Source organism: Salvia hispanica, chromosome 5, assembly GCF_023119035.1.
Source record: "Salvia hispanica cultivar TCC Black 2014 chromosome 5, UniMelb_Shisp_WGS_1.0, whole genome shotgun sequence".
NCBI classification, from domain to species: Eukaryota; Viridiplantae; Streptophyta; class Magnoliopsida; order Lamiales; family Lamiaceae; genus Salvia; species Salvia hispanica.
The window spans coordinates 17127114-17139435 of record NC_062969.1 but is presented as its reverse complement, the minus strand read 5'-3'; the positions used below and the strand labels follow the sequence as shown (position 1 = coordinate 17139435).

Sequence of the window (12322 nt, the reverse complement as noted above, 5' to 3'; positions counted from 1 at the left end):
CTTTTGGATATTGATCCATCTGTTTATCTTTATTGTCGTATAATAGTTAGGACTCGTTTGATAAAAAAGATGGGATATGAGAAGATATGTAAAACAAGATAAGAAATACGGGTTTCATGAAAAGAAATTATCTAAATTTGTATTGTATATTAAATAACATGGCTTAACTTGACAAATTGGTGAGATACATAAACAAGGTTAATGTTATAATTTTGGTAAGATTAGATAGGGCCCTGGTCTTATATTGGGCTTTGAGTTAAGCTTAACTATAATATCAAACAATTAGAAATGTCCATATATAATTCTCTATCTTGGTATTACTAACTTATCAAACATGTCCTTAAAATTTACCCTAGTTTTGAGCTAATCTAGTTAAACTAAAATCTAATAGTTAAGTTTCAAGAACAACATTCTTGTCATATCTCGTGTCTTTCTAGTCACCCAATGAACCAAATTTTACTCCTTAATTGAGCAATTTTTCCGTTAAGTATGAGATCGAGGGTTCGATACCAGCCCAGGAGCATACCATTTGGTCAGTCCCTACCGCTCAAGGTGCTGACCATTGGAACGAGGGTTAGTCCACTAGTTATCGGTAGGAAGGATACCTTGGGAAACCAAAAAAAAATATAGGACTATAAAAGATACTATATTAACAAGTTTCCAAAAACCAACTTATTGTGTGACATTAATATATGATTAAAAATGCTACAATTCAAACATAAAAATAGAGAGAATGCAATGATGGAATTATCACGCATAAGCATGGGTATTCGACCTTGAAAATCGGTAAGTTATCTAAAAGTGGTACGTTTATTGAAGGGGATATTGGTTGCCTACAATATTTATGGTGATAACTAATATGTGGGTTAAGTGAAGTTGGCTATATATAGTGTTGCAATTTTAGTAATTTTCTTGCGATGTAATCAAAATGGTTGTGAAACAATATTTGGTGGTTGTGTTTGTCATTTTGGTTGTGGGATATGTGGAGGCCAGGAAGTTGGGGCAAAATGTTGAAGTCGAGCATGATTGCGCCAAAAAAAGTGGCGGTGGCGGTGGTGCCGGAGGTGGCATCGGTGGTGGTGTGAAAGGAAATGTTAGTGGTAGTGTTAGAGGTGAAGTTGCTGGAAGCGGTGAGGGAGGAAGCACAGGCATAACCCAACAACACACGGGTTCAAGCAGTGGCCATAGTGATGGAAACCAACATAAAAAAAAGGAAAATAATCACCACAAAGGAGTTGGAGATGGGAGTAAAGGTGGTAATGGGAAGGGAGGTGGTGTTGTGGATGAAAATGGTGAAGAAAAACACAAAGGAAACAATGGAGGCGGAGACATAGGCAGTGGAAAAGGAGGAGCTGGAATTAGTAGTGGATCTAAGGTTGACGAAGGTGGTGATAATGTGGGTGGAATCGGTGTTGGTGCTGGTGCAGGAAAAGTCAAAGGAACCAGTGGAGGTGAAAACACAGGTCAAACAAAAGGAAGTGGTGACATTGGAGCTGGTGTCGGTGCCGGTGCCGGTGCCGGTGTTGGTGCCAAAGTAGGCAAAGGAATTGATGGGGAGAAAGAAGTTGGGACTGGTGGTGGAGTTGGGGCCGGGGTCAGTGGGGGAATTAAGGGTGGTGCAGGTGTAGGTGCTGGGGCCGGTGCCAGAGTAGGCAAAGGTATTGGTGTAAAGAAAGAAGAAGTTGGGACTGGTGGTCGAGCTGGGGTCGGTGCAGGTGCCGGTGCAGGTGCTGGTGCTGGTGCTGGTGGAGGAATTAATGGTGGAATAGGTGCAGGTGCTGGTGTTGGGGCTGGTGAAGGAATTGGTGGAGGAAAAGCAGGAGTTGGGACTGGTGGTAGAGCTGGGCTCGGGGTTGGTGGAGGAATTATGGGTGGAATAGGTGCAGGTGTCGGTGCTGGTGCTGGTGCTGGAGTAGGCAAAGGAATTGGTGGAGGAAAAGGAGGAGTTGGGACTGGTGGTGGAGCTGGGCTCGGGGTTGGTGGAGGAATTATGGGTGGAATAGGTGCAGGCGTCGGTGCTGGTGCTGGAGTAGGCAAAGGAATTGGTGGAGGAAAAGGAGGAGTTGGGACTGGTGGTGGAGCTGGGATCGGGGTTGGTGGAGGAATTATGGGTGGTGCAGGTGCAGGTGCAGGTGTCGGTGCTGGTGCTGGTGTCGGTGCACGTGCTGGTGCTGGTGCCGGAGTAGGCAAAGGAATCGGTGTAGGAAAAAGAGGAACACATGTTGGTGTCGATTCTGATGGGGAAACAGGAAAAGGGACTAGTACAGGTGGCTTTGGTGGTGGAGCTGGAGTAGGTGGTGGTATTTGGGGTGGAATTGGAGTAGGTGCTCGTGGAGGTGTAGGTGGGATTGAAGATGGTAGCGTTGGTGGTGGAGCTGGAGCTGGAACTGGGGCCGGTATAGGTGGTGGTATTGGGGTTGGAATAGGAGCAGGCGTTGGTGGAGGTTTAGGTGAGAGAAATGATGGTACTGTTGGAAGTGGATTAGGGGCTGGCATAGGCGGTGGCATTAGAGGTGGAATCGGCGCAGGTGCCGGTGGAGGACTAGGTGGGGGAAAATATGGTAATGTTGGTAGTGGGGCAGGAGTTGGCATAGGTGGTGGTATTGGGGCTGGAATTGGTGCTGGTGGAGGTGGAGACCTAGGTGATGGAAATTGGAATAAAATCGGCGGTGGAGCCGGGGCAGGGGTAGGAGGTGGTATTATGGGTGGAATTGGAGCTGGTGCTGGTGCAGGTGTAGGTGCAGGTGGAAATAGGGGCAACCTTGGTGGCGGAGCTGGAGCTGGAGCTGGTGTAGGTGCAGGTGCAGGTTTTGGGGGTGGAATCAGTGCAGGCACCGGTAAAGATGGAGGGCTAGGTAAAGGAATCAATTGGGGTAGAGATGTAGGTGGGGGGAAAATAAGGAGGTAGCGTTGGCGGTGGAGTTGGGGTTGGTATAGGTTTAGGTGTAGGGGGTGGGCTCCTGCTGGTGGAGACGAAGGTTGGGGGATTATCGGAGGTGGTGTTGGAGGAGGATTTAAAGACCATGGTGGTTTGGGGCAGTGGCGATAGCCGGCGAAAATGAAATGAAAAAACCATCAGTCTAGTTTATTTCATAAATTATGTTTTATAGTTTATATTCGTAGACAATTTTATTGTTTCAGCTAATATTTGTAATTCTATTTCAGATGTAGTAAAATGTTGTTGTGTAACTATGCTCAGACAATTTGTAAGGCTTGATCTCGTGCAAAAGATCTGGGGTAATTACATGTTTTATACAAATTATTTAACTTTGTTTCAATTTAGTTCAAAAAGTATTAATTTTACATATTTCATACAAAAAGTTACATTAGTGTTTTAAATTAATACATATGGTTAAATATTTTAAACACCGTTAGTTTATAATTTGTCGAATTTATCATCATAATAAAATAATAATTAGAGATTTAATACAATTAATCACAATAAACAAATAATAGTCCATATCAATTCTTCCAGCAATTGATCGTGGTTTAAAATTTTTTGTCTCTCAATATACTCTTTTTTTTTATTGTATTCTTTATAGAACAAAGTATAAAATAAGTCCATATTTCATCATTACAAAATGGCTAATTTGAATTTCAAACAGTCAATAAGTCAATATTTAATTTTTTTTTTAAAAAGATTCAATATCTTTTTAGTTGTATTCTTCATTGTTACATGAGAAAGCTTCGACAATAAAATGCAATTTGCTAATTTGATGGTGAAGAGTGATGATTTTTTTTTTCTCTGTGTTTTTCATTTTCGTGAGTGATAAAAATAACCGTGTTTGAAATAATTAATAAAAATTTTAATTTAAAACTTTTTGTTCAAATTTGAAACATTGATAAAACTTTTTGTATGTATAATGTAATTGGAAGTAACAGTGTTAGTATGGACTTAATGGAATGCATTAGTTTGGTACAATAACTAAATTTTTAGTATGAAATATATAATCTTAATACTTTGTACTAAATTGTAACAAAGGTAAAATATTTTGTATGAAACTGTAATTATCCCCAAAAGATCTTTAAACTTAATTCATTTTGTCTTGTGCATCCAACATGCAACTGTGGGCTTTATGAGAAATTGAAAGTCATCAAAGTAGGAGTACATTTTTTTGAAAGGAGACATACTGCTTAAGTATTTATTTTTTTCATAATCAACTATGATAGGGTTGTTGCTATATTATACACTAAAATACCTTCCTTGTCTTGTCGAATAATTTGGATTTTCTCAAGCATTATGCTCGAACCCTCACATAATCAATATAACATCAGTGTTTGGAGGAAAATCCTTTAAGAGTTGGTAAATAGGCAACACACAATTACTCCCTCGTCCCATTATAGGAGTCATATTTTACCATTTCGATATGTCCCACAATAAGAGTCACATTTTACTTTCACCATAAATGGTAAGTAGATCCCACATTCCATTATAAAACAAATATAAAAAAATGGACTACATATTCCACTAACTTTTCTAATCCACCATTCTTTACATTTCTTAAAACTCGTGCCCACACCAAATGTAACTCCTATTGTTGAGACGGAGGAAGTATAACATAGTTGTAAAGGTGACTAATAAGTGATTAGGATTTTCTAGATGTAAGTCAATTTCTAGCACATATGCATATGATATTTGATTTTTAATAATGTAATCTTACATGAGATTTACCATAATCAAATCATTTTTTTCAATTTTCTTGTATGCATGTAGAACTGTCAAAAGAATTGAGGAGTTTAATTTGTTAGGATTGATATACTGGAAAACATGTTTTGAGCAGTTTATATTATAAGAATTGTCTTTTGACAATAAATTCCATAATCCACTTTTATCAAAGGTGAAAAGAAGTAATTTGATCATATCCTTTTTGATTATGCATTTATAAGATGTTATTCAAAGCATTTAAATATATAAGAAGAAAATAGCTCTAATTCTTCTGCTCAGTAGATTGGTCGTAGATATGTTAATCATAGTAGGTGACGCAGTCAGTTCTTTATTGAAGAGAAATTGTATTTCACAATCTTGATAGGTTTTAGCTACCAATAGCATATAGTTGCAGTGTCCATCCGCATAGTTCCGTACTAAAATGACGCTAGTGTGGTATAACATTAAACAGATCTAACAGTGAGATAAGTCTTTTTTTTGTTATTTACTGAAAGACTTGAAAGACTAGATCATGGTGATTGTTGTTTCTTAATCATTGTTGATATAACATTGACCATATAATATTGATTATTCACTACTTTGAACTATCAAAAGGTGTGGATTTTGCGTAATCCGAGAATCCTAATATCTTGGATAGTGATGATTAACGCGCTAGGATTGTTATTGCAATGAACCGTGTGTCAAGCGAGTCCGGTTTGATAATATCCTAAATAGGTAATCAGAAAAGGTTTCATTATTCATAAACGCGGCCAGCTGGAATTTATTCCACAAATAATAAATAGAGGAAGTAGACCACTTTTGGAAAAAGATACTCCTTCCATCCCAAGATAAGCGAAGCACTTCTTTTGGGCACGGGATTTAAGAAATTGATACTTAAAGAGTTAGAGTGAAGAGAGTAAAGTATGAGAGAGAGAAAAAGTAGAGGAGTGAAGAGAGAATAAAATAGGTGGAGAATAAAGTAACAAATATGATTTTTTGCTAAAAAGGGAATGACTCACTTATGGTGGGACATCTCAAAAAGGAATATGACTCGCTGATAGGAGCACGGAAGATGTAAGACTATGACTCTGTGTGCGTGTGTCAACTGGCCAGGAGGGTACCTAGACCTAGCTGTGTCGTTGGGTCTGTGTCTATCTTCCCTATCAACAAAAATACCTCAACCCACTTCTACTAGCTAGTATAGTGGAGTAATGGGTCGATCCCACAGAGATGGATGTAGGCGAGATACACTTGCGATGACATTCTGGGAGTGGTTGGTTAGCTACCACGCTTTTGGGGTTGAGTTCAACCTAGGCGGAAAATTAAAATGAGATCCTACCTAAACTGACCAGTAAGTAACTAAATGTTGGATGATTCGATATGTGTACGTAAATGTGAAAGCTGGACACCTAGTTGTGCATGTGAAAAGTGAAACTTTACCCTAAATAGATATAGACAAAAGCAAAAAGGAATAACAGACATGCTGGCAGATTGCCTGCTGGGTGTGCAGAAAAGCTGTAAAAGTGCAAGTACAAAAGCAAAAAGCAACAAAAGCAAAAAGCAACAAAAGCAAAGCAAGTGGTCTCATTCTTTGATTGTGACATTTTCTTCTTCACCAAGTTAAACTAACAAGATACTAACAAACTCCATTGATGAATGCTCAAGCTCATAAATTCGTAAATGCAATATTTAACTTGAAATCAAGAACGAGAACAAGAAAAAGTGAGATTTAAGCATACTGGTCAACAGGACAGGGTGACAGAAACAAGCAGAAATGAATTCCATGCATTTTCGAGAAACTTAACCATATTAAAACTTGTAAACACTTACGAAAGACTAGATCTAACTAAGCTAGGCAGGAATAACACAAGGTATAAGCTAAGACACATGAAACACGAAAAAAATCCAACAAGAACTCCATAGCATAAAACGATAATCAAGATCCAAAATGTAAACTCAAACAAAACAAGATTAAACTACAAACTAAGCTTTGAAATTTTAAGAACTAAAATAAGTAGCTAAGAAATCTTAAAAACAAAGTAAGTAAAAGATTATTTGGTTCCTTGGAAACTGAAAATGGAAGAACTTCTGGAACTACGGCGGCTGGAATGAATCAGGCATGATGCTCCTAGCCGGTAGGTGGCTTGAATCTTCAAGGCAGGCTGCTGGATTTAGAGAGTGGAACAAAGAGCTAATGGAACTATTCTCCCAAAAAGTGCTCTCAAAAGTGATTTCAAAGTGATGATAAATTTCTTTTATGTTCAGCTACTATTTATAAGGTGGCTTGCCCTAATTTATAGGGTTCCCTCTTCATGCAAAATGATAATTTTTCCCCTCTTTAGTAGTTGATTGTTCCTAGCAAGTCCTTCCTTCTCATGTCCAGTTCCGTAGCATCCATCCTGGCCAGTTTGCACCTTTTCTGCTCACACTGACCAGTTTGCACACTTTTTATTGCTTTTTCACTCGATTTCCTTCTAACCCTTTTCATCTGATTTAGTACCTTAACCTGCACACTTTAGCAACTATTTTGTAGATATTATCCAATAAAGCACATTATACTGACAAGTAACCAAGGCCTAGAATGAGACTCATATACTGTTCACACTTAACACATACTTGTCCTCAAGTATGAAGAAACAAGCCAAATAAAAATAATGAGTTGAGTTCACAAGCTTGGTTACCTCCTCTGACCGACCTTAGACCGAAAACAAAAGACACAACACTCTAAGAACTTTGACGCAAAGAGAAAAACGCTAAACGAAACAACACACATAAAAGAAAACGCATTAAAACACATTTAACAAGCTATATTTTCAACCATTCTTCCCTTCTTGTTTGAGTTCAATCCGGCTGTAAGCAGTCTCAAACGTCCGCCTCCTCCCTTTTCCTTCCTAGCCAGTATATCCGCTCGTCAAGATTACCCAAACCCTTGACACTAGATTCGCCCAGTCACTCATCCCTCACCAGGGATGTTAGGACCGTTCTCTCAATACGCTGAACCACGGATGCTTCGGACTTAGATCTCACGCGCAGCTCCTAAGGGTCTTTATTGGCTTGTAACGAGGCTATGAGCTTGTAACGTTCGGGGTGGATGTTCCTAAGGCTCAAAGGTTTAAAATAGCATTACTTTATTCTGATGCGGAGGAGCTGTGTGTACTTGGGCGCTTGACATCTCTTCTTGCTTGGCTTGATGTTTTTCACGATTCGGCCTCCAACTGGTCAGTAGACTCCTTTGCGGCTTCGCCACCCTTTTACTCCTTCTTCTCTTTTTTTGTGGTCTGGATAATTTTTTTCCAGGCCATTTTCTCCATTTTTCTTCTCTCTCTCTTTTTTTTTGGACCAAGTATTTCTTCCTGGTCAGTTTTCTTCAAATTTCTGCTTCTTTCTCCAGTTGGTTCTATGCCTCTGTTCTTGATTAGTAGCTTCATGCCTTATGCCTTTCATACACAGTCCTAGTGGCTAGTGGGTTATATAGGAGTTTTGCTGGAATGGGTTTCTAAGGGAATGGATTTTTTATTTTTTTTATTTTTTTTCGGTAGGGGTTTCCTAATGCCCTTAGGTTTTTGCCACTCGCAGTCACTTCACCCTATATATCATATGGCAGCCACTATTTTTTTCAGTTTTTTATTAGCGGAAATTGGTTCCGCTTTAGGCTTTTAACTCACTATTTAAGAGGGCTTTCGTATCTGGCCATAAGTTTGGGCTTTTCTCTCATACTCGCATCATCTGTACAGACTAGGATCTACTGGGAAGGGTGGTTCCATTGTTTAACATGCTTTATTTCCATCAATCCCCCCACCTTCAGTTCGAAACGGTTGAGTTTTAAGCCCGTTCATTCAACACATATCCTAAAAAAAAACTTAACCTACACTGACTTACTAGGGACTGACTCGACAGGCGACAACACATATATACAGTTATACTGGCAATTAGGTCCCCCCTCCCACTTCATCCTTGCATGCCTTCAAGCGAGCTCAGTGAAGTGAAAAACAGGATGACCGGTATCAAACACGTAGAAATAGAAACACAGAAAAACACATAACACATGGAAAACATATTATATATGAAACTTCTCACACTTAGACTATGCAATAGGCTAAGTGGGAGAACAACATTAAAGCACATAAATCATGCTCACACAAAACAAAACATGCAAAGACATACTATATATCAAAAACTTCTCACACTTAGACTATGCAATAGGATAAGTGGGAGAAGATATAATACTTAACAAACAAAAATCACATAACAGAATGAAAATTTCTAAAAAAAATCTAAACACATATATATGGTGTAAACCCCAGCCTTCTCACACTTAGACTATGGAATAGGCTAAGTGTTATGAAAAGGGGTATACGCATGCTAACACAAACATATTAACACATAAACATAAAATCGACATACATATAAAAGAAAACTAAAAATTACGAAAAACTAACTGGTCAGTGTGGGGGTGTGTCATTGTTTCCTTCGGCTCCTCCTCGGGGTGGTGCCTTGTGTAGCTACTGTGTTGGGTGTTTCAGGTGGTACATCATTCGGGTGTTCACTGTCTCCCTCCACCGAGTTATGGGTTTCATCCTCGCCTTCTTCAGTTCTTTCTTCCAATGGGTTCCTTTGTTGGTACATCATCAGGGGTGTCACTCTCTTTTTCTTATGATTCTTGAAAGTCCCCATGATTTTCCTCTTTTTAATGGGTCGTAGACAATGGTTAGAGGGGTCCTTGCTCCTGATCAGTCTAGACAGTCGTCCCAGCTTCCTGATGATAACGACCGTTAGGATCTCCCTGGGATTCCTGGTCTCCTTTTTCCTTGTTGCCCCCTTGTCTTTCCTCTTTCTTTCTTGGTTGTATCTTCCCTCTTTGTCTTGCTTTTCCTTTATGTCGGTTTCTTGTACGGGTGTCTCTTCTTGGGTACTAGACTGGCTCTCCCGGGCTTCAACAACCACCTCCTCTTATGGCCCTTCAGTCAGGTTCTCCCCAGGTTTTGTAGGAGTCCCTTGTTTCTGGCCAATAGCGGAAGGCGATTCTGATTCTGTAATTGGCTGGCTTTCCTTGTAGGCAGTAGTCAAGTCGGGATTCTCCCCAAGTTTTGTAGGATGCTCCTGATCTTCATCACTCGAAATCTCCATTGCATTAGATGCAATAGTTTCGCCTGTCTTCTTTGCCATCCCACGCCCGAGGCATCTTTGCGATACATGCGTCGGCCTCTGCTTCTCCTTCGGCTCATCCCTCAATACCAACTTCCTCTTTACTGGTTCGGGTTTCGTCAAGGTTGACTTTTCTGCCACAGACTGGGCAGTAGGGACTTGTGGTTCGATTTCCATCACTTTCTCGGTTTCCGCCTTTTCTACTGGCTTGGTGTGGTTGTTTCTTCTGGGTTTTCCGTTGGGTTCATGGTGTTTTTACTTTCTACTGCCTCAGATGTGAGGTCCAGACCCTAAGCCATCTTGGTAGCATCTTCCTCCACCTTCCTCACCCCTTCTTCAGGTTCTTCAGTGGTTTCCCTTGAACTATCCTTTAGGGCCTCATTAATTTGAGGTTCAACAACGGGTTCAGTTTCATCAGGACCACTCCACTTGGTCAGTATGTCCCCCTTATCCTTCGTCTTGCTTGATTCTGCCAATGATTCCTTCCATTCAGGCTCCTTGTAGGATGTTCCCGACCATAATGTCACCTTGCTCACATTAGCCTTGTTAGGTATGTGCACCGTGGTTGGGAGCCTTCTCGAATTCCCATAAATCTCATTCATCGAACTGCCCAGGTGGGACAATTGATTACAGCTTGTCCATGTTTGCCTTATGCTCTTTCTGGGCGTTTTGCATGCCTTGCACCACCTCATTGTTTGATTGCAGATCATTTCTCATGTTTTTCCAGTGAAGCAAGCATCTCTCCCATCATCTCTTCCATAGATCTTCCTGGCGTGTTTTGGTGTGGGAAATGGTTGGGGTTTTGCTGATGGTGGGGATTATACTGGGTGTTAGGGTGTGGGTAGCAGGTATAGTTTGGTTGATTTTGATGAGAGGGGTACTGGTCGAGTTGGTTAGAGTTGTGGCTTTGACTATGTTTGGGATTTGGGTGGTTTTGGTAGGGATTTTTTTGGTGAAGGAAGTTATACTGATCGGTGGAAAGCGGCTGGTAGTTTGGATGGTGTTGATTGTATGGATAGTTTGGCTGATTTTGGTGTGAAGGGTACTGGCTGTGACATCCGTGACCCAAATCATACATTATATTGCATAATTTCATATTTTATTATAATGACGTGATATACATTTTTTTATTAGAATTATAGAGATTGAGTGGGTTGCTATATAATATGGTGCTTAGAAATATGCTTTCATGATATTAGCAATTATTTATCACATAATTACATGTAATTGAATTTAAAACTATAAATAATTGAATTATGTATTATGCATATATGTACATGTACGTGTTAGACTAGGAGTGCTTTTCTAATTATTTAAGTCATACACATAATAATTATTTAAGCCACATACATATGCCTAATTGTGTAATAGTGTGTGCATGGATTTATATATGTGTGTGTACGTACTATTTGTCTCATATAAACCACTAATATATACCACTAATATTTTTCAGGAATAAGATATCATTGATCGTGGGTTGATGTGAGTTACAGTTATTATAAGGGTCGGCGGCTGACGCGTTTTGGCAACCTTCTCTTCCTCATCATTTTTGCATGTAGATAAATGTATAGTACATAGAGTGGTGAGAGGGTCCCACTGCAGTTTAGAATGGTTTGATATATTCAATTGATAAGTGTTGGGTTTTGAAATTATATAATATGTGCATTATATGTACTTGGCGCGTGGATTATTTATTTAAAATTTCTGAATTTATTTATAGTAAGTGCATAAGTCATAAGGGTGTGACAGTTTAGGTGGTATAAGAGCGGGGATAGAATCCTGCTGGGACATAGTATTCATGTATATCATATGATATATTTTGGTTATAAGTTTCATTTGCATTTGTATTGTCATGAACATATGTCACTGAGGAGAGAAGGGTCAACCACCCTGCATCATCAATTAATTGTAGAAGCATCTCATATACACGCTGCATCATATTGAGATTTTTGGTATATGGACCAATGATGAGGTAAAGAGGTAGAAAATTTAAAGAGCTCGGAAAAGTACAAGTTGTTGATTTTATGGGACTAATCTGACTGAGGCGGGGATATAGTTAAAAGCGATAGAACCGGTGTTCAATCAGATGAGTTGTATGTCAGAAGAAGATTTTGATTATAGGGTATCTCTTATTTGAAGCAATACTTACTCTTAGTGGGAAATAGTCTCACAAGCTATGATACAACCTCTGGTATTCTGGTATTCAGTTCAGACTATTTTTCTAGAGAACTCGATGCTAAATATATGCAAAGAAATGTATTGTGATAAGAAGCAGAGAAGGTGTTGTCTTTAATCAAGGAACTATGTTTGTTGATTATGAGCTGGCATTATTTCAGTATACATGGTTTATCTAGACTGCGAACGTGGTGCGAGTTAATTCAATTGAGCTGCCGACGGATATTGATTCTCTTGTTCATACACAAGTTTTGATATTATTATGGGTATAGATTGGTTTTCACTTCATTGAACCAAGGTAGCTTGTCAAGTAAAAGAAATGGTAATATATTCATCGAGATGGGATCGAGTGATATT

At 39.3% G+C, this 12322-nt stretch overlaps 1 protein-coding gene across 1 annotated transcript; it reads left to right on the top strand.

Moving 5' to 3' along the window:
* Window positions 1-928: 928 nt before the first annotated feature.
* Window positions 929-2908, top strand: LOC125189532 (glycine-rich cell wall structural protein 1-like). The gene has a single exon (XM_048086803.1). The coding sequence runs from the start codon at window positions 929-931 to the stop codon at window positions 2906-2908; it is 1980 nt and encodes a 659-aa protein (XP_047942760.1).
* Window positions 2909-12322: the final 9414 nt, after the last annotated feature.